The sequence below is a fragment of the Festucalex cinctus genome, chromosome 10, assembly GCF_051991245.1.
Source record: "Festucalex cinctus isolate MCC-2025b chromosome 10, RoL_Fcin_1.0, whole genome shotgun sequence".
Lineage (NCBI taxonomy): Eukaryota > Metazoa > Chordata > Actinopteri > Syngnathiformes > Syngnathidae > Festucalex > Festucalex cinctus.
The window spans coordinates 21,016,256-21,036,028 of record NC_135420.1 but is presented as its reverse complement, the minus strand read 5'-3'; the positions used below and the strand labels follow the sequence as shown (position 1 = coordinate 21,036,028).

At 41.2% G+C, this 19,773-nt stretch overlaps 1 protein-coding gene across 6 annotated transcripts in view; it reads left to right on the top strand.

The window, feature by feature from the left end:
* The first annotated feature begins 2,984 nt into the window (after positions 1 to 2,984).
* The window catches only part of tle2a (TLE family member 2, transcriptional corepressor a), a 42,818-nt gene continuing 26,029 nt past the window's right edge, over positions 2,985 to 19,773 (top strand). For 3 of the 6 annotated variants that reach the window (XM_077535515.1, XM_077535513.1, XM_077535511.1), the window contains exon 1: positions 7,058 to 7,806. In XM_077535515.1, the coding sequence (XP_077391641.1) occupies positions 7,783 to 7,806 (24 nt within the window). In that variant the 5' untranslated portion in view covers positions 7,058 to 7,782. Of the gene's footprint in view, positions 3,092 to 7,056; positions 7,807 to 19,773 lie in introns of those variants that run through there. The other 3 variants (XM_077535516.1, XM_077535512.1, XM_077535514.1) reach the window with 3 other exon arrangements.

Here is a 19,773-nt window from a genome sequence, read left to right as displayed (position 1 = left end):
GCTTCCACGAGTGAGATCCTCAAAAAACAAAAGAACATTTTTTTTGTATATAAAGCAGCCCAAAATTTCAATGGTGGGCAGCGGTTATTGAGCCTGCCAAAACCGCAGAGCTGGACCCGGATGAGTATGACGAAATGACGCGGTTGTCGTTGTTTCTGTCGCATGCTTTTAAAGTTCAAAGGTCATTTCTGAGCTTTCGCCAAAATGATCTTTCTCGCCGGCTCCCTCTAGAGGATGGAAGAAGACAACAGCTTTATTCTGGCAAGATTACTAATTTTATTTATTGAACATGACTGTTCTTTCTTTTTTTTTTTTTTTTTTAAGAGTTTAAAATGACCATTATTTTATTTGGAAAAATAAAACCTTTAAATAGAATTTGGTTTTGTAAAATTACTACTATTCTAATGTGGTTTTTTTCCCCTAAAAATATTTTATATTCTGCTAGAAATAGAGGACTGTCATTGTCTTATTTGTTTTAACCACTTAAAGGGTAACTGGCAGCATTTTTTAACCATTATATTCTCCAAATCATTCCTCGGGTCCAGCATTTTCCTGCCCTTGTCCTTTGCGTGTCGCGGTGTGATTTATATATTTACACTCGTGTGCCTGTTCTCTCGCTTCATGTCTTTCCATCTCGACGTTATGAGTCCTTATAGATGGATGGCAGACGGAGAGGAAAAACACGTCTCATGTGGAACGGTGATGTAAACGACCCTGGGGTATGTGTGTCGCTCCTGGGATTCAAGGTCTCGTCGACCAACTGGAGTGTTTGCAGTAAAGAGCCCTCGGGTGAATTTTTCAAGTGGCCATAGTCGCTGCTCGGACACTGATTGGAAGTTGGAGCCACTTCAAAGTGTCCACTGTGCAGCTTTTGGGCTTTTTGCCCTAACAACTATTCATGTGAATAACTGCACTGTTTGAAATTCTTGCAATGTCAGATTTATTTTTAATGATCAGGGAGGAGTTGCTTGTGTATTACTGCTTGTGTACTAGTACACTTTGTCAACACGTCTCCCGCACACACCCAGCAAATGATCATGTGTCTGCAAAAGAGGCAAAGGAGTTCGACTTCTTTGGCCGCCCGAGCATTTGGCAAGTCCTCAAGGCGAAAAGCAATCAACCTGCAACCACAAAACCACACAAAAAGGTCCAAGAGACGAGAAAAATGGAATGGTGCTTTGAAATGGAAACTGGATTTTCTACTTTGTACTTGGATCTGTAAAAAAAATTTATTTTATTTTTTTTAAACAACAAATACAAAAGTCCTGTTTTCTTTAATGTTCACTCGTACATTTATATCCTATTGTAAAAGAGAGAGAGAAAGATTTTGATTGGCCACATCAGATGTTAATTTTTTTTTTAGAATTATACTAATTAGAGCTGAGCAAGCAAAACAATGGTGACTAACAGCAGCTCTCTCACACACACACACACACACACCCTCCAAAAATATGTATAAATGTGTTTGCATTCATTCTGTCCTGCACTGATGGTGTGAGTTAAGCTTTAATTTGCATTTACGGCCATAACAAAATACATTTTAACAATTTCCCAATGGTTGTAATATCATTTACATAAAGAAAAAAGTGCTGGCCCCAGACGTTTGTGTTACTTTCCCTTCCCCTAGCTGAGCCGGTCGTAACAGCAAGTCGGACATGGAGCACACAGGTAAGTCACACCTGGACATCATTCTGTTCTTGAGTAAAAGTACAATTACATGCATAAAAAAATGACTGGTAAAAGTACTCATTCAAATAACTCGAGTAAATGTAAAAAAGTACAGGCTCTAGAACGTACTTCACGAGTAAAAGTAAAAAGTATTTTTACCGGATGTTTCCTCCTCGTGTCATATAATTTAAAGACAATGAAATTCAAAAGATCATCACTTAACAAATCCTTAAAACTGACTAAGTTGCCTCATGAAGCCCTTGCAACATTTTTTTTTAACTCCCCAAGATGTTGCCCTTGGTTTAAAGATCCAATGAAGATGAAGGGTCAGAGGGTCAGGTAAAATACAAAAATAATTGGAGTGAGAAAGCAATTGTGGGACTCAAACAAACAGTCACTCTTGGATCGATCAAGTGTGAAGTCATGTTCACTCAAGTTATTGATGAACACTTTTGCATTTAATTTGTTAATATGTAATTCAAAGTAAATGTACAAAATGTTCGACTTTGTCTCCTCATTTTGTTATTTGTACAAACCAAAAGAGACTTTCACACACACAAAAAATGTTCAAAGTATTAACTCAGATTTTAACGGTGGGGTTGTATGGTTTCCTGAAATTGTTACAAAGATGGATTCATGAATTTATGGATAGAAAGTGTAAAAACAGCAAAAAATAAAATAAAATGCTTTTTTCTATTGGTAGGGTTCTTACTTACCTGAGTTATAAATATATATATATTAATTACAACATGAGCAACATGACTAAATCACAATAGTTACTTTTAACACTCTATATTAGACAAATTGAAAAAATATCAAAAACACAAATCCAGACCCATTTTTATTATTATTTTTTTATTTTATGTATTATTATTATTATTATTATTATTATTATTACAACCTTTTTCTTATTATTTATTTTTTATTTTTTTATTTTATTTATTTGTGCCACCGCAGTACCAAAGCATAACCACGTTGTCAAACAACTAGCATAGACACGTACATAGACACCGAGCATATGCACTTAGACATGTACATATATACATAGAATGGACACAAGGACAGTTCAACGTTCGATAAACACAGACATATGTCAAGTCACACGCCCATAGACATAAGACATAGACGCAAAGACATATTTTTGGCACTCATGGAACCCCCATACCTTATTAAACCAGAGGGTAAAAAATAGTCATCGCCACAATTCAAATTATATGCCTGCTTGGACGGTACTTTAGCGACGCTGTGTGGTGCTCAAGTGCCATTACAATTTTCTGCCGTAAACCGACGTCCCTGTGTTGTGAAATGTCGCAAAACAGCTCTGGCGATGGCAACGCTGTGGTTAGCAACAGAACTGTGGTTTTGGCTAAGTGTGAAGTCACAGCAACAAAAAACATAACACGCACGTTTCCTCCTTCTGCAGGTAAATGAACTATAATTCAGCAAAACGTTACAGTGTGGCGTACTTGTAAACATTAGTGGAGTTGTGTATTGACGAGTCCCATTTAGAAGTGCCCTTTTTGGTAACTATATTGCTTTTTGCACAGTATGCGACCAGCAACAGTTGTTTATCACAGTTCCTTCATTACTTGTTGTATTTTTGTTCCTCCCTTCTTCCTTTCATATAGTAAAAAATCCCCCCTCAGTCCTTTCTTTCTTTCTTTCTTTCTTTCTTTCTTTCTTTCTTTCTTTCTTTCTTTCTTTCTTTCTTTCCTTCCTTCCTGTTTTTCTTCCTTCCTTCCATATTTTTTGCTCCTCCCTTCTTCTTTCTCTCCTTCATTCCATCTGTCCATCCTCTCTTCCTAATAAGACAGTTTTAAAGGTGTGGCCTGTGTATATGTCATACCTATTGTTGATTTTTTTTTTTTTTAAATCAGTTAATTCATACGATATGAGTGTGACAGCACCCACAGAGTTCTGTCTGATGCATTTGCAAGTCAATTTGGAAATTGGAAATGAAATTTGGTGGGCGTGTCCATTGTGAGTAGAACTCAGTAGGCTGAAAAGACACAGTAAGTCTGCCATTTTGGGGTGAGGCTGCCATTTTGGGTTCATTTCCGCATTTTCCAGGCGTTCCATACCAAACAGATTTGTTGTAACGTTCTACTTGCTTGTGTTGTGCTTGGGCGCAGCTTTTAACTTTCAAGGCCGTACTGCGGCGTGTCACTCCATTGTTCCATTTGTTGAAAGGAAAAATTCATCTTACCGTTTGTGACGATGAGTCTCAATGAAAGAAAAGAAAATTAAGCTATGAATACATGTTGCCATTGAAATGAAGTGTCTTCTTAGCATGCAGTGACTGGAGCGTAGAAAACAACATTAGGGGGCCTCGGCTCTGGAATTCCTGAGGACCCTCGTTCACATGGCCGTGGGCGTATGTGCGTCTGTTTCATGTGGGTGTGTTTGTGTGTCACCGGGGGTATTTATTTGTATTTGCCTGTGCGTGCGTGCGCATGTGCTTATGTGCGTGTACACGCTGCTGCTGATGTGGGTCATTACCCTCTTCTTTTCCCCAAGGGGCCATGCAATGGCAGAGGGGAGGTGGCGGATGCTGCATGATGTGTGTGTATGTGTGTCGGCTTGCATAAGGGTGGGGTCGAGGTTGTGTCCCCAAGGATCCGAGACCAATAAATCACTGCGCCGTCTCTGCTCTGACACCCAGCTTGTCTGATGAGGGACAGCCATGGTGGGAGTGGGGGAGGGTTAGATTAGGGAGGGAGAGTGAGCAGGGGAAGGGGGTGTTGGGGGACTCCACGTAACTGCACTGTGGCCTTGTCTTCCTGCCTGCCATTCTTGACCCCGTCTTGAAAGGCAGGGGCAGCTACAAAGTGCAGCGCAGAAACGACATGGAGGACTCGCCGCAGCCGAGACTTTATATATATATATATATATATATATATATATATATATATATATATATATATGACACCCCTTTTCAGCTATGTGCTTATGGCAATGCTAAGCTAACATCCGTGCTTTCCATTACTTTTAAAGACACTCTCTCCCATGCCAACATGGCCGCCATGTATGTTGATGGGAAAGATGCCCCTACAAACATGGCCGCCGCATTGGCTTTTGTTTTTGTTCTCTGCTCTAGTCTCCTGTTTATCTATGACACAGTAGAGCAGCTCAAGCCGGAAACATGTGACCAGTTTCTGTCTGTTGATGGCGCCATAGCACTAATTGTGCCATTTCTGGAACTAAAAGATTTAAAACGGATACTTGAGAAAGTATGGAGGACCAAAACTGCCAAAATTTGAAATAAATAAATGACTGAATAAATGAATAAATAAAATTAGATAAATAAATGACTAAAAATAGATAAATAAATGACTAAATAAATAAATTAATGACTAAATATATAAATAAATGACTAATTGAATAAATTACTAAAAGTGAAAATAAAAACGGATTTATTTCCATTTATATATATATATATATTTTTTTAGATGTAATTTTCGAATTATATTTTTTTTATATTCATTTTTATTTTCACGTTTAGTCATTTATTTATTTATTTATTTATTTAGTGTATTTATTTCGAATTTTGGCAGTTTTGGTCCTCCATAGGAGAAGGGGCATTTTAACTCATTTACTGCCATTGACGGCTATAGACGTCGAAGATTAAATTTTTCTGGGCTGGCGGTGAACGAAATAAATGAAGTGCGACACTATTTTCTGTCCAATTTGAATCATTGGCAACAATTTATTTGGGTTGTAACTTGTTGGGGGTGTTGGGATTGTTTTTGTTTTTTAACCATGTTACCATCCACGGTTAAATCCCATCAAGTGAGACTCATTGATTGAATCCCACCACGACACCGCCATGTTTATTGTTCATATCACAGTGGATGAAGTCATCTGCGGGAATCAAAGCCTCCCCGCATTCCGGCGCTTCAACTTGTGATTATGAAGGTATGCAGGCCTCCTCCTCCTCCTCCTCCTCCTCTCCATTGTTACGGCCGAACATGTGTTTACTCACGCTCGGCATACGTCCGCCGCAAAGACCCTCGCGCCTTTACGATCTCGCACGGGACAGCTAAAAGCAAAACTCTCCTTTGCCATTGTTGGCTTGACTTTGATGTCCCGTCGCTTGTGCGGAGGGGAAAACCGATTTAACCGCTGGAGCCCGGCCAACGCACACACGCACACACCTTCATCCGACCTGCCAATAGCAATATACAGTGTGTGTCCTTCACTTATCTTTTTCTATTATCTATATTATTTCCCCCCCCCAACCAACCCCCACCACCACACCTTGTCACCCACTACCACCACCATGCGGGCCTTCCGCAGCTTTTCCACGCCACATGGAGCCACTTCCCATTCGTCACGTTCCTCCTCTTTGACTTTATTCTAATAAATGTGATGCCGCAATTGGAGATGTTGTGCATTAAAATTCAGCAGGGGACTTTCAAAAAAAAAAAAAAAAAAGGCAATAAAATGTGTCCTCTTCTCCATCTTTTCCTTCCACAATCACCTCGCCTCTCTTGCTCCCTCACGCACACACATTTTTCATGTGCACTAACCCCCCCACTGACTCGTCTTTCTCAGCATCCCCCCTGCTGTCCTTCATCCTTTATTCTCTTCCTCCTCCTCCCCCCTTTGGCCTCTCTCTCTCCCTTTCTCTCTTTTTCACACACATAGTTGTAGCCACACACAAACACGCACACACACACATCTATATTTTCCAACTCCACCTCTGGCAGGTTGTGATTTCCACTGTCAGAAATTGCTTTTTCAATATCTCTCTCTCTAATTATGAGCCCCGCTAAAGGGGTCTTGCCACCAGAATACCAATTTTCTACAATTTATTTCCTTCTTGGCTGGAATAATTCTCGTGTTCCAGTCTGCAACAATGAAGACATCACGAATGTGTGTAAAGTGTGAGTGTGCGTTTGCTACATTATCACCAGTGGGCCCTTCCAATCCTTCCCTTGAGGTGGTGATTAGCAAAACACAAGGAAAGGAGGGGGCGGTGATGATGTTGTTGATGATGATGCACATCTTTCAGTTATCTCCACGCCAACAAGGACAAAAAAAAATGTAAGATGTTCAACAAAGCTGCGTCGAGCTTGTGGCGAGAAAGGCGGAAAACCACCAAATCGTAATATACAAGCCGCCACACCACCAAGCACCGCCCCCTCGCCGCCAACAAGGGGTTAAACTCAAGCGCCCCCACTCTTTCCTCCCTTGATTGACGTGCGGGAGTCCTGCGCTCCAATCAGCGAAGGGACATCCTGTCCCCCACGTGGGCTCGCTCGACGCCGATTGGCTCGTTGCTGCAGCTCCGAGGCTGAGCCCCACGTGGAGATTTTCATTCAATCAACTACTGAGAACAATTCCACGGAGCCCCGTCTTTCCCCCTTTTAAATAAACGTGGTTTTTTTTTATTACACCGACTGATCTAAATCTCATTTATGTAAACACAATTAAATAAAAAGCTCAACCTTTTTTTCCGTGAAATAGCGGTGTTTGAATAGCACGTGTAGCCTCGCCGTAATATTTAAAACAAACTGGATGCGTGTGAACGTGGGGGGTGTATTTAAGCCCCCCCCCTCCTTTAAGAACTCATATGTTATGTCCCATTGAGGATGAGAGAAGGGGGAGAGAGAGGGTGAGGGAGTGTTGTGTGAAAGGAGTGCAGGCCAACGAGGGAGACAAAAGAGGCTGCGGCTGCATTCAATGTGCTGCTGTTGTGTTGTGTGTCCGTCTGCGAGCCGCTCCTCCTCCTCTTCGCCAAGAAAGAAAGAAAAAAAAGAGAGCGAGAGAGAGAGGGCACCCGATATCGCACTAGCTGCCGGACCTATCCTCAAGTTTTGGGAGACTTTCGTGGAGAGGGAAGGCTTCCAAGCAGGACCGGTTCCTTGCTCCTCCTGCCCCGGCCCTCACGCGTCGAGAGCGGGGCGGCGGTGCTCCGGGAGAGCCGCGCTAGCCAGAACAAAGAACAGCGAGGGATGAGCCAGCCCTAAGAACAGCTTCCGTGCCAAATATCCCACTAAACAAACAAAAAATAACAAAAAGCCTTCCTCGTATTCCTCGACCCAGCTTTGACGCCTCGCCGGGGGACAAGAAGGACAATAACCGTACGGAGACGCACGTTTGGCGGGCAGAATGTTCCCTCAAAACCGAGCACCGGTGAGTATGAGTAGGAAGTGTCCATTAACGGCTTTTATCGTAGCGCTGCACCATTTCCGGGTATCGTTTTTTGTGGCGGTGCCCGATAAAAGGTCAGGCTCGTTTGTTATCTGCAGACCGGAGAACGAGTGAGGGCAACTTTACAGACTTTGTGGCTTCTCCACAACAAACATGGAGCTTTAATTCCACGCTGCGCTGTCCTGTAGTGTGTGTGAAGTGGAGTGATGATGGGGATGAAGAGAGCATGTGTTTGTCCTTTTGCTCTGATGGCTGAGAGCAAGGGAAGTGAGTCAACTCTTCTTGTTGACACATTATCAAGTATCATCTTGTTTATTCCCCCCTACATTAAATCACATCATTGTGTGTTTGTAGTGGTCAGAAACGGTTAATATGAATGCAATCGCCATTAAAAAATGGTAGACAAAGTTATCCGCCACCATATCAGTTTTTGCTGTTTCGTGGAATCGTATATATTGTGAATGTTTTTTTTGTTTTTTGTTTTTTAATTCTTGTTTTGTGGTGAGAATTTTTCTACATTAGCTAATTTTACTTGTGTAACAATAGACAATTCTGAGGTTACGTCACAAGTCAAAATGGCGGCCATACTCGGTAAAAGGAAGATTTGTGGGGGTTATTTTGATTTCAAAATATGATGAAATGTCATTTATCTACTATAACAATCTGCCTTGTTTGTATGCTAGTAGTCACAGGCGAAAGCAATCCAGTACACTGTTTTCACCGTGTAAGGTGGGAAAAGAGTGCATAAAAGACGGACAATGTCCAACATTCTGGATTATTTTACACTTAAAAAGTAGATAAAGTTAATTTACAGAACATGTCTACGATCTGATACAATTGCATAGAAATCACTAGCTAAATTAATAGCCTCTCACCGCTTGTTACAACATGCAGTAGAGGAGATGTTGATGTCGCGGGCAATAAGTACTATAATGCCCGCACAATGACCAGTGAACATTGAATCGCATTATTGAACAATATATCGTAATAAAATAAGCACATTCATACAGTAGCTGTTATGGCCTCAACATGCGGACTGGCTTACCTAAGATAACAACACTCATTCAGTGACTATCCTGGGGCATTCTGGAACATAACCCATGTGAAAAACGATTGTGTATATGTTTTTGTTTTTTTGTTTTTTTAAGAACGTTTAAACCACACCATTATTTTAAAATCATGTTCATAGTGCCTGGAAAGTAATCATTATTGATACTTTTTATAAGACTGAAAAATCTTTAGCATCGCTAGACCAAGCCATGGAATCACGTTTAGCCTTTACCATTGGCACCCTACTGTCGTGTGCAGGACCTATACCGCTTATTAGTGAGACCCAACTGTTGAGCGTAGTACCCTCGAATGTGCGTAGGATTGATTGGAACTTCAACAACACAAAGGAAAGATGATCAGGGATTAAAAACAAAACTGCGGCTATTTAAGCAGCTTTGTTCTTCTCAGTACAGTCACAGTAACTGCGACCATGTTTTTGGAAATCAGCATTTCTAGTGGAAGGTTAACTTCCCATAGTTTTCATTGTAGAAAAGGGCAGTTGTCATCAAAATAGCCCGGTTTTGTAGGTGTTTTGGTGTGGATCTACTTTAATCAAATTATAATTGCAGTGTAGCTTTGTTTTGTTTTTCTTTCATGTGGCCACAGTAATCTAACTCAACCACACGAACAGGCACATTCGGTTCATTAAAGAGGCTTAATTGTTTACAGAATGGGTGTTTGTCTATTATTGCTTATATGCCCTGCAATTGCCGAGTGACCAGTCCAGGTTCTACTTCCTCCTGTGACCCCTGAATGAGGACAAGCGCTATAGAAAATGTATGGATGGAACATGGAAGTATAACCTGATGAATCAGGTTTGATCCGAAAAGAAATCATGATGACATGAACACAAATAGTCAACAGATGAAACTTTCTAAGACCCAGTCAGTTTTCTCGCAAAGTTTAAGGTGCTATTTGAAGGTGAACTGTAGCCTGCTTGGTTGTCCGACGGCGAACAACAAATGACCGTTTTTGCCCGTGTTGTGTTCAATAAGCACTAACCCGAAACCCCCTCAGAGAGATGTAGCCGGCTTTTAATTTGTGTCAATCAAGTTAGGTGGAGAGCTTTTGAGCCGACTGAAATACATAAACACCGGTCCTCTAGCCGCGTGAAGTATCAATTAAGGACTCGCTCATTTGCCTAACCCTCATCTCCATGCCTCAGCCACGCCACCCCTGACGCTGTTTTGACATTCATGTCCTACGCTGTGGAAACGGATTAAACATGCAATTGTGAATTTACTCTCGGTTCTTCCAAACCATTCAGGTTAAGCTAATAACTGGCCGGATTTGAAGCAGTATCTTATGACTTTATCGGCCTTGTAAGCCCCCCCTGCACTTCCTTTGCAGTGATCTTGTGACCACCAGCAGCTGTGTATGTAGTAAGAGGGCCCGCAGGAAGGCAGGGCAGGAGGCAGACTGTGGCTCAGAGGTTTACACTGTAAACCCAATCCCTCCCATCCAGCCTCTCCTCGCTATGTTCCTGCGAGAGGCTCCAAACCACATCTTAATGTATGGGCAGGCATCCCAGGGCGAGAGGCGCAGTCTGCGGCGCCGCTCGTTGGGAAAGCGATGACCCTGTTTCTTTTTCAGCGCACACAAAGGCAGACAGTAGCTCCGATTCTCACCTCCCAGCGAAGGTTCTCGTCGACTTTGCACGCGGTTTCATCCGTGAAAGGCAAAGCGGTGCAGCGTACTGGACTGCTGTGACAAATTTGACCTACATATACGATAAACATGCGGTTGTCTGATTACCATCTGTTGTTACACTCGATATAGTGCTGAGTGATGATCAGTGGCTCATAGCGCGTGATTTTTTTTTTTTCCTCAAGAAAAAACTTAATGTTCGATTTTCTATGTTTATATTTCACTCTCTTTTCAGTCGAGAAAAGTCTGCTTAAAAAAACAACTTTGTCCTCAATTCTGACAGTGTAAAAAATATATGGACATGGTAAAATTGCTAATGCTGGTTGGAATAGCCACTTCAACCTGAGTCTAACGCACAAATAATTTTTAAAATCAGTTGATCAGATGTCAGGAACATCTTTCCGTTGGGGGTTGAAAGACAAAAAATTTTTGGGTAGTCGACTATAATGTGCTAGAAATCAAGTCCATTGATGATGTATTTTTTTTTTCTCAACACAGTACACTTGTCCCCAACCGTTTTTGTGCCACGGACCGGTAACAAGTAAAGACATATTTCGATGGAACGGCATTGGTGGTGTCGTAAAAGCTGCTTGTTGTGATTTGAATCAAGTGAATTGACACACTCTACTTGGACGTAACATTTTGGTGATGAAAATGGAAACCACCAGTCCCGTGGTCTTGCTGGTTAGCTGGTATGAATATTTTAAGACTGGCCGCGATCAGAATAGCCGAAGTTAGTGAGGCTAACCGCTATTCTCAACCACTGCCATCTTTTTTCGGACTTGCGGAGCCACGCAGATGTATGAAGTCTGTCTCTCCTTGTTGGACGGGCATTTTACTGCTTTCACAGAGTATTATAGTCTGACTTCCGCAGAAGACAACTGAGTTTAAAGTCCTCTGTGAATTGGCCGATTAGAAGATAAGTTGCGAAAAACACGTGATGAGCAATAGATTGACTTGTCTGTTCAGTTTGTTTTTTTTTGTTTTTTTAAATAGAGCTCAGGTGTACCTAATGACGGTGAGTATCTCGCACTATGTTTATAGATCTTACACTCTGTTCATGACTCTCCAAACAAAATATATACATAAAAAGACACTGTCACCCAAATATACTGAATGTATAGAATTTCTCGCACAATATCGAATGTTCCCGGCCCATATTTGCTTTGGCAGGACGTGGAATTAAGACCTTCTCCATCGCCTTTGTTCCATCGCCACTAAGCATAGCTAATCTTGTATCTTTCTAAATGATCATCCCCGCCATCTTGTAATATTCCCAACTGCCCTTTCCCTCCATTTTCTACAGGACAATGCCCTCATTTGGGGGGAGGGCTTTGCTAATGGCCACTTCTGTGAATACTCACGTAGTCTGTTTGGTCCGAGCTTTTGCTCTGCTCAACAGCAGCTGTCGGTGCGCAAAAACAGATCCCCACTCGACAATCAATGTTCTACAATGAAACCATACTTTTAGACACCATGAAAACCTTTTAAAACCCATTAGCAGGAACGGTGTTACCAACCTAAACTAGTCCCCTTGAAATATAGGAGACAGGAAATCGGCTTTCGTCCAGTTCGGCCTCAACTGCTGTGTTGTTTGCTTTTTGTTGTGATGGACTCTCACAGGAGACATCTTGTCTTTGTCCCCATCTTCTCTTTTGAGATTGATGCAGTTCAAATGGATTTGTCAGTGACCTCTTGCCCGGCTCATGCTTTGTCTCAGTGGATTATGTTCAAAACCTCATTTTGTCGCTTTGCCCATACATGCGCTTATTATTTGTACACAAAATGTGCCTTTGTTGGGGTTTTTGAGCTAGTTCAGTAAGCAAGCGCAGATATTGGGGATGCACAGCACACTATTATCACCAAGTATGAAGTTATGCGAGCTTGTTGTTATATCATGAAAAGTTGAAGAATTGTGGGTTGAAATATCCACAAAGGTTCAAAGTTTGTGTGCCAAGTTGCCAACAACACCCTCATCTGTTTCTGGCTGACAGATTGTGGTATTGTGTTCTGTAGATTCTTAAACCCTTTTGTGTTGTTTCACACATTTCTTTCCCAGGAGCAATAAAATAAGTGCTTTACAGCAAATTAAATTTAAAAACACACCACAATTTACCATGAACAGACACCAGAAACATAAATCTGTCTTTTGCCAGCGATTGCTACAAGTTGTACATTTTAATGTTTTCAATTAAGTGGACACTCAAGAACAAGGAAGGACATACTTGTAGATGCAATAAAGGGGGTCCTCACTTTATGATTATGCCGACATAAGAGATTTTGTGTTTCCAAACGGCACGTAGCGGGGTAAGAATTTTTCATCACGTGACACATAAAGGAATGCTCAGAGGTGTAGTATTGTTTTTGTTTGTTTGTGTGTTATTCATGGGATTTTTAGTAGTTATGTATTATCAGAGGTGGGCATTCCGTTGGACATTCTGACGGATGTCCATTTTGTTGACGGGAAACTTTAAAGGACTGCCCGAGTAAGCATTAATCTTCAACATACTTCCTTGACACCAATTTCTATTTAGGGCATGGGTGGCATCTTGTGAGACTAAAGTTAAATGTTTCTCTACGAAATGTATTCAGGAGCTAGATCACAGCGAGGCTCATGAAAATTGTCGACAATACGCAAGCTGCTTTTGCAACATTTGCTGGCATCGTTCCACCCAACTCCAAGAAGCTCCTCTTTTCCCCACTTTTGTTTCACTCCAATATCGAACTGGTTAGTGGGTTAGTTGCTGCAGCACTAGTGCACTTGCCTTTAGGCCCGGTTGACTCGAGCTCTTTATCATGGCGGGTGCCCACGTGTGAGCGTGGCCATCGATCAGCAGCTCGCCTCCTTTTGCTCAGCCGGTGGTTAGAGGGCAAAGGGAGAGAGAGGGAGAAAATGAAGGAAACGAGGCTGAAGGGATCGCTGGTTTACACACGCCGCTGTGGAGGTGCGTCTCGGTGGAATTGGCAAACGAGCCGAGGGGAGGGGCGGGGGGGGTTACCTAATAAAAGAAGGCACCTCCAGCAATTAAGGCGGCTGACAGGCAAACTGTGGCTATCTGCTAATGTGGGCTGACAGCAGGGAAATTTGAATAAGGAGGCTTGCGGGAGAAATGAGGCATTGGAAAAGGGCGGTGAGGGGGGGGGGGGGGGGATTAGAAAGAAGAGATGTATGGTGCTAATGAAACAGGTGCCTGGCTGCCTGCCCCTCCCCTCTAAGTGCCGGAGTCATTGAGAGATTAGCAGCATGTTTCTCCAGCTCGGAGCCAAGTAGAGTGATGCTGTTGCAATGGGTTTGACTTTTTGTCCTCACTGGAGGGAGACCGTTTAAAACGATGCAAATGCGACTGTGAGAGAAACTGGATTATGACTCGGCGGCCCTTCGTTCCAGAAGGACGTCGGGTGGAAATGGGCTGGACGGAGGTTTAGGATTGAGGACTACAAGTGCCTGACACCACTCTATTTGCTCTTATTAAAAGAAATTGTAATACTGTCAATGTCAGCTATTCGCCGGGTTTAGGGAGCGAGTCCTGCCAGAAATAGTGAAAAACACAATAGAAATCCCCCTAAAATTGTTAAAGCTGCCTCTAGTTGAAATTGTAGATATATCACAATCCTGGATCCCCAAACACTTGACTCAAATAAATTCTTGTCACATTTGATGTCGTCATGCAGGGTACAAAGGACACACATTAACACACCTGCTAATACAGCATTTGCCAAACTTTATTAAGCCAAGGCTCATATCACACTAAAATATCACAAAGTATGAATACTGACATAAGGAGTTTCTCATATTAAATTTCCTCACATATGTACTTATTCTGTGTCGAATGTGGGCCAGTTTAGTTGCATGCAATGCCATAATTGTGTTCTATGAATAGCAACAGGTTGTTACCCTCTGCCAGCTAGACAAGGCAAGGCATCTATATTTCATATATTTACAAGAAAAAAAAATAGACATTGACATTTAATTACAATTACAAACAAAAGATGAAAAATATTTAGAAATAAAATGTAGTAGTGAAATTGCTTAAAAAGAATACTTGAAAGACCTTAATCAAAGGAATGGGTGAAAAAAGTTTTTAACCTCGATTTAACTTCTGTTGGCAACTTATTCCATTTCCGTGCAGCATAACCGCTGAATGCCGTTTCACCGTGTTTGCTTTGAAACCTGGTCTTTACTCATTGACCCGATTCTATATACCTCACAGAACCCCTACTGAGTTTATATTCAATTCGCATTTCCTTATAATGTATTCAGGACCCAAACATTCCGTCATTTATATCTCGTGGAAGCACAATCAGTTCTTCTGCCTGTCCCGATATGTTGTAGACATAGATAGAACAAATATGCAATACTTGTAGTGAATCATTTTCAAACCAATTAAGGAAATTTGGATAAATTGTCGCTGGAAATCATTGCGTGAAGATTAGCTTCCCACATTGCTATGCTGTTGTTGACACTACAGTATTATACTTTTGGCTCTACCTGGCTGCAGCGGCAAATTTTCTTGCTGCCGTCAGTCGCCTCTTATCTCAAACCGTCTCCTTATCATGTATGCAGCCACACACTATTGTTTACGTTTGGTTTGGCTGATGCATTCAGTGCAGTGCGGTTTCATTTTTTTTCCTATATTGAAGTTAGAAACTGACCAGAACTGATATGGCAAAGCCGCGCACATAGAAACCGTTTTCAGGGAATTTGGCAGGTGTTTCGGGCGTTGTGTGGGCAAAGGAGCATAATTAGCGGGCTGACGAATGGGCCGAGCGCCGCAAAAGGAAAGCAGCAGCGCAATTTGTGCTCAGGAAGGCTAGATTGAAATCTTTGTGGAGTAAAAGTTGCGAAGTCTGAGCACACTGCAAAAAAGACAAAAAGTAGTCAAGCAGCTATGATTGTCAAAGAAGTTTTGTGGTTGGGGATTATCTTTGATCATCTTTGGGTGTTTTGTTTCTCAGAGCAAGCATGTCAAAGCACATTTGCATCTGCGAAAAAGAATGTGATGTCTTTTAACAAGAACTTTCTGCCCATTAGGCTTTTGAAGAAAATACAACAAAGGAATCTTTTCCAGCAAACATCATATTGCTGCCATCACACCCATGCGATAACGGCCGTGGCTCCGTTTTCCATCCGTGCACAAATTGCGTTGTAGCGTGACGGTCGAGATGCGTGATGGCGGATTTTCATTTAGTCGTTCATGCGAAGGCAATAAAGCGCACATGTGCTCGTAAATACTTGCGGAAAAGCGGCATCTTGTACGCATCCGCTGTCTGAGGTGGCGTGTGTGGGCGTGTTGTCTGCTCCCAGGGTGTGTGCGTTTGCGTGTGCGCACATTGTTGGCGAGCAAGGATGTGAGGTCATTGTGGTTTTGTTGCCTGCGGTATGAAGGCAACTCGTATGAAAACAGCGGGCACGGCCACACTGTTGGCAGACTCCACAAGTGCTTTCGTTTTAATGTCTGCTTGTTTTGTCTTTGGAGCTGAAGTCGAAGGAATACATTTGTGTTGTGTGCGCTACCAAAATAACTATATTGCCATCCAATAATGCTTATTAATAACATATTAAGTTATTGTTTCTGTAGCCTAATGGCTAGAAATAGACAATGTTTTTTTTTCAAGGCCGATGCCGGTAATCAGTAGCAAAGGACCAATATCTGGAGCCGATGTTCATTTTCAGTAAAAGAGAAACAAATATTGGCGTGAACATTTTTTAAAAATACAAATTCCAGTTCTTAACTTGAATTTATTGAGCAACTTTTCAGATTTGCAAAATGTTCATTTTTGTATTCTTTAATTATAAAATCCACATATGTTTTAAAATTCTAACAAAAAGTTCAAGGAGTTCCCAGGTTCAACAGTACATCTTTAAAAATTTAAATACATAGTTCTGTATTAATTTCTCCAGTAAATAAAGTTTTCCAAAATGTTGAAATATCTGAAATGTTAATTTTTTTTTTTTCTTTCAAACAATCACGAAAGGCGCAGAGTGTTCCCAGGGACTGATAACTGAAAATGTAACTCCCTGAGGCTAACACGGTTTTAAATAGTTCTTTTATTGGCCATCAGTTTTTTTTAAAAAGGCCGATACCGATAATTGGCCCACGGATAATCAGTCTCTCTATTAATGGTAACGTACAATGCTGTTTCGCCATCACTTCTGCCTCACGTCATGAATGTCTTGATGTCCAAGTTAAAAAAAAATCTGCTAAATTCAGAATGTAGCTGATTTTCATCAGATGTGGCATACGATGATTTAGGCTTAAAAAAAAATAGTGAGGAAATAAAGTTGGTATCATTTTAAGAGGGTGCCGATGTGTAGAAAATTAACAAAAATAGAATTGCCTTGCACCAGGGAACGTAAAGAAAGAAAATTTGGGTATGCTAAGTATGTTTCACAACAAAGGGTGAAGAATGAAAATAACATCTGTGAGATTACATTCTTTATTTTTTTGTACACCAAAACCTCTCCAGCATGTCAAGGACACTCACTCTTCTCACTCAAGAGACAAACGTAGGAAGTTAGGAGGGGAGTTCTTTAAATGAGCATAAGCCAAATTATGGTATACCTTCGCCCTCCGTGTATCCTCCCATGAAAAGGCCTAAGTGACTTTTCTCCTCGCTAGGTTAATTGGCCTGCGTGTGTGTGTTTGTGTGTCAGTATGCATCTAGGTTGAGGATGCGTCGGACAGATTGAGAGCAGCTCGTTTCGTTAGTGTCTTTCTCTTTTCAGCGAGTTTCCAACTTTCTGGGTCGCCAGTCGTCACCCCTTGTATCTTACAACTGTTATCTCCTCTCTTTTCCTTTCTAGACCTCCTTCTAACTCTTTGGTGTGCGCTTTATCTGCACTCACTTGGATGTACGTTAAGTTGTCATTTTGTAAGATAAGGTTTACTTCCGTCTTGCCACGCTACCCCGTAGCACTGACGTGAAGAAAATCGGAGATTGTCGTCACATGTACTTGCCAGAAATCTCTGCAGATCTTTCAGCATTGCTGTTGGCCTCTTGGCAGCTTCCCTAACCAGTTTGTGCCACGCTTTTAATTACTTTTGGAAGTGCATCCAGTTCTTGGTAATGTCACTGTTGTGCCATTTTTTTTTTCCCCCTCTCTCAATTTGATGTTATGGGTCTTCGCTGTTGAATGACTTGGAAATTATTTTGCTCCCTTCTCCTAACTGGTACCTTTTGAAAAATGAAATCCCTCCAAATCCCTTTTCACACTGCACTTAGCAAGGCGCAGTGTGCCGTCGACAAACCCATTCTTTGCGTTTGTGGTGAGGGATGGGCACCACGGAATGAAGCAATACTGGACAGTGCAGCTCGAGGACTTTTTCCATGATAACAAAACACCTTGAATTGAAAAATGTTCTATGGTGAAAGCCGTGTCGCTGTGACATCAGAAAGGAAGAGGGGCTGGCGGTAATTTGGTACTAATTTGGCGGACTTATTTACAGGTAATTGCCTTGAGCTTTGGGACACAAGATAACATACATGTTACCTTAAATTAAGTATTAGGATTCTCTTTTTTTTTTCTGCTGCTTCTTTTCTCCTTAAAATGAGCAAAGCCATGGCTTTATTTTGCAACAATTACGAGAGCACTTTCCGAGGTGCGCTTCACCTCTTATATACTAAACCAGCGTCTCAGATTTTACTTGTTGCACCGCTCAGTCAACCCTTCCAAATATGATCACGTCGGCAAATGGGGCACTGTTGTCATTTGGTGCTGCCATGACCCAAGTGCAGCGTGAAAAGGTGAAAATGATGTGACTGCAGCAATATATATTTAAAAAAAAAGAAAAACACTAAGAACAGTGCTAACTCCTGTTTAACATGAGTTTGAATATGATTGGTTCATTCTAGCATCATCCCTATAATTAGTTAGTTATAAGAGGGTGTGCACACTTGTGCAGCCACATTATCTTGTTTATTTTCGCCTCTTCTCTAAAATTTTTTCAATTAACTTGTCCAGGTCACAGAATGGTGGATTTTATTATTATTATTTTTTTAAATGATTTATCTTGGTCATTTTTTTAAAGTAATAAAACCTGGCTTGTGAACAGGGGTGTGTAGACTTTCTATATCCACTATACGTGTATGCTGTCATTGGCACGCTGTGCCGCTGTCATGTTGACATGCGAGTTTGATTTTCACAGCTTTCATCCCCCCACCCAAGCTCCTTCGTGCTTTTTGGCATCCCGGCTGAGTGATGTTGCCGTTAATTAAAGCTAATGTGTTGCTGATGTGCGCGACACTCAGATGTGAGAGGAACACGTTTTCAAAGGAGCCGTCGCCGCCGTCATTAGGAGTCTACTCGCCGTCGATATTCTGATGCTATAATGGGACCAGAATACGACTTGAGTGTTTCTGGGCTTGATCGTCTATTGGCCACATGTAAAGGAGATTTGGCAGAGATGCTGCCAGAGATCTCTTCATGTGACTGGACAAACATGTCTCCTCAATTATTCATGTTTCACAAGGACGTTAAGTACATTGAACAAATGGTTGGATGGGGCGGGCCTGGCAATGCAGATAAAGGCAGGAAAAGCTGCAGATGAAGTGAGTGACCTCCAAGATCAACTTGAGGAACAGTGTATAGTGTAGTAGGGGAAGTATATGGCATACAGATGTAATGCATGTTATTGTTAAATACAAGGTATAGTTGTGGAGTGGTGATGTAATTGATCAAAATTATTTCTTAATTGATTTCCGCTTTCTTATGGTATGGAGAGAGCAGCATTGATTTGTGCTACCAATTCTCACCTCCATTAGTAAAGAGTCAGACTATAAATGGAAGTAAATCATAAAGTATGTAATGTTTGTGACCAGAAATTCTAATAATGCACTTTGGTGCAAGTTTGCACCAGGGTCGTGTAAATTCTGTTTCATTAATTTAAATAATTTAGTTTGTAAGTTTCGACAGTAACCTGTGCACTCTATTCAGAGCAGTTTCAAGGTCTGTTTTTTTTCCACTTGCAAACATTTCTTCTTTGAATTCCATTCAACAATGGGAAAGGATAATTATTTTTCTTTCATGAAGTAAAAATGGTCTTTTTCTTTCTTCTTCTTCTTTTTCTTCTTTTTTTATTTTAATTTTTATTAAATTGATAATTTAATAATTATACAATACTGAAATGTCATTTTTTTTGTGTCATTCTTGTATTTTATGTCATTTCTTTGGAATTTTGCATGTGTTTAATGTTAAGCATTTTCTTCAACTTTTTTTTTTTTTTTTTTTTTTTTTTTTTTTTTTTTTTTTTA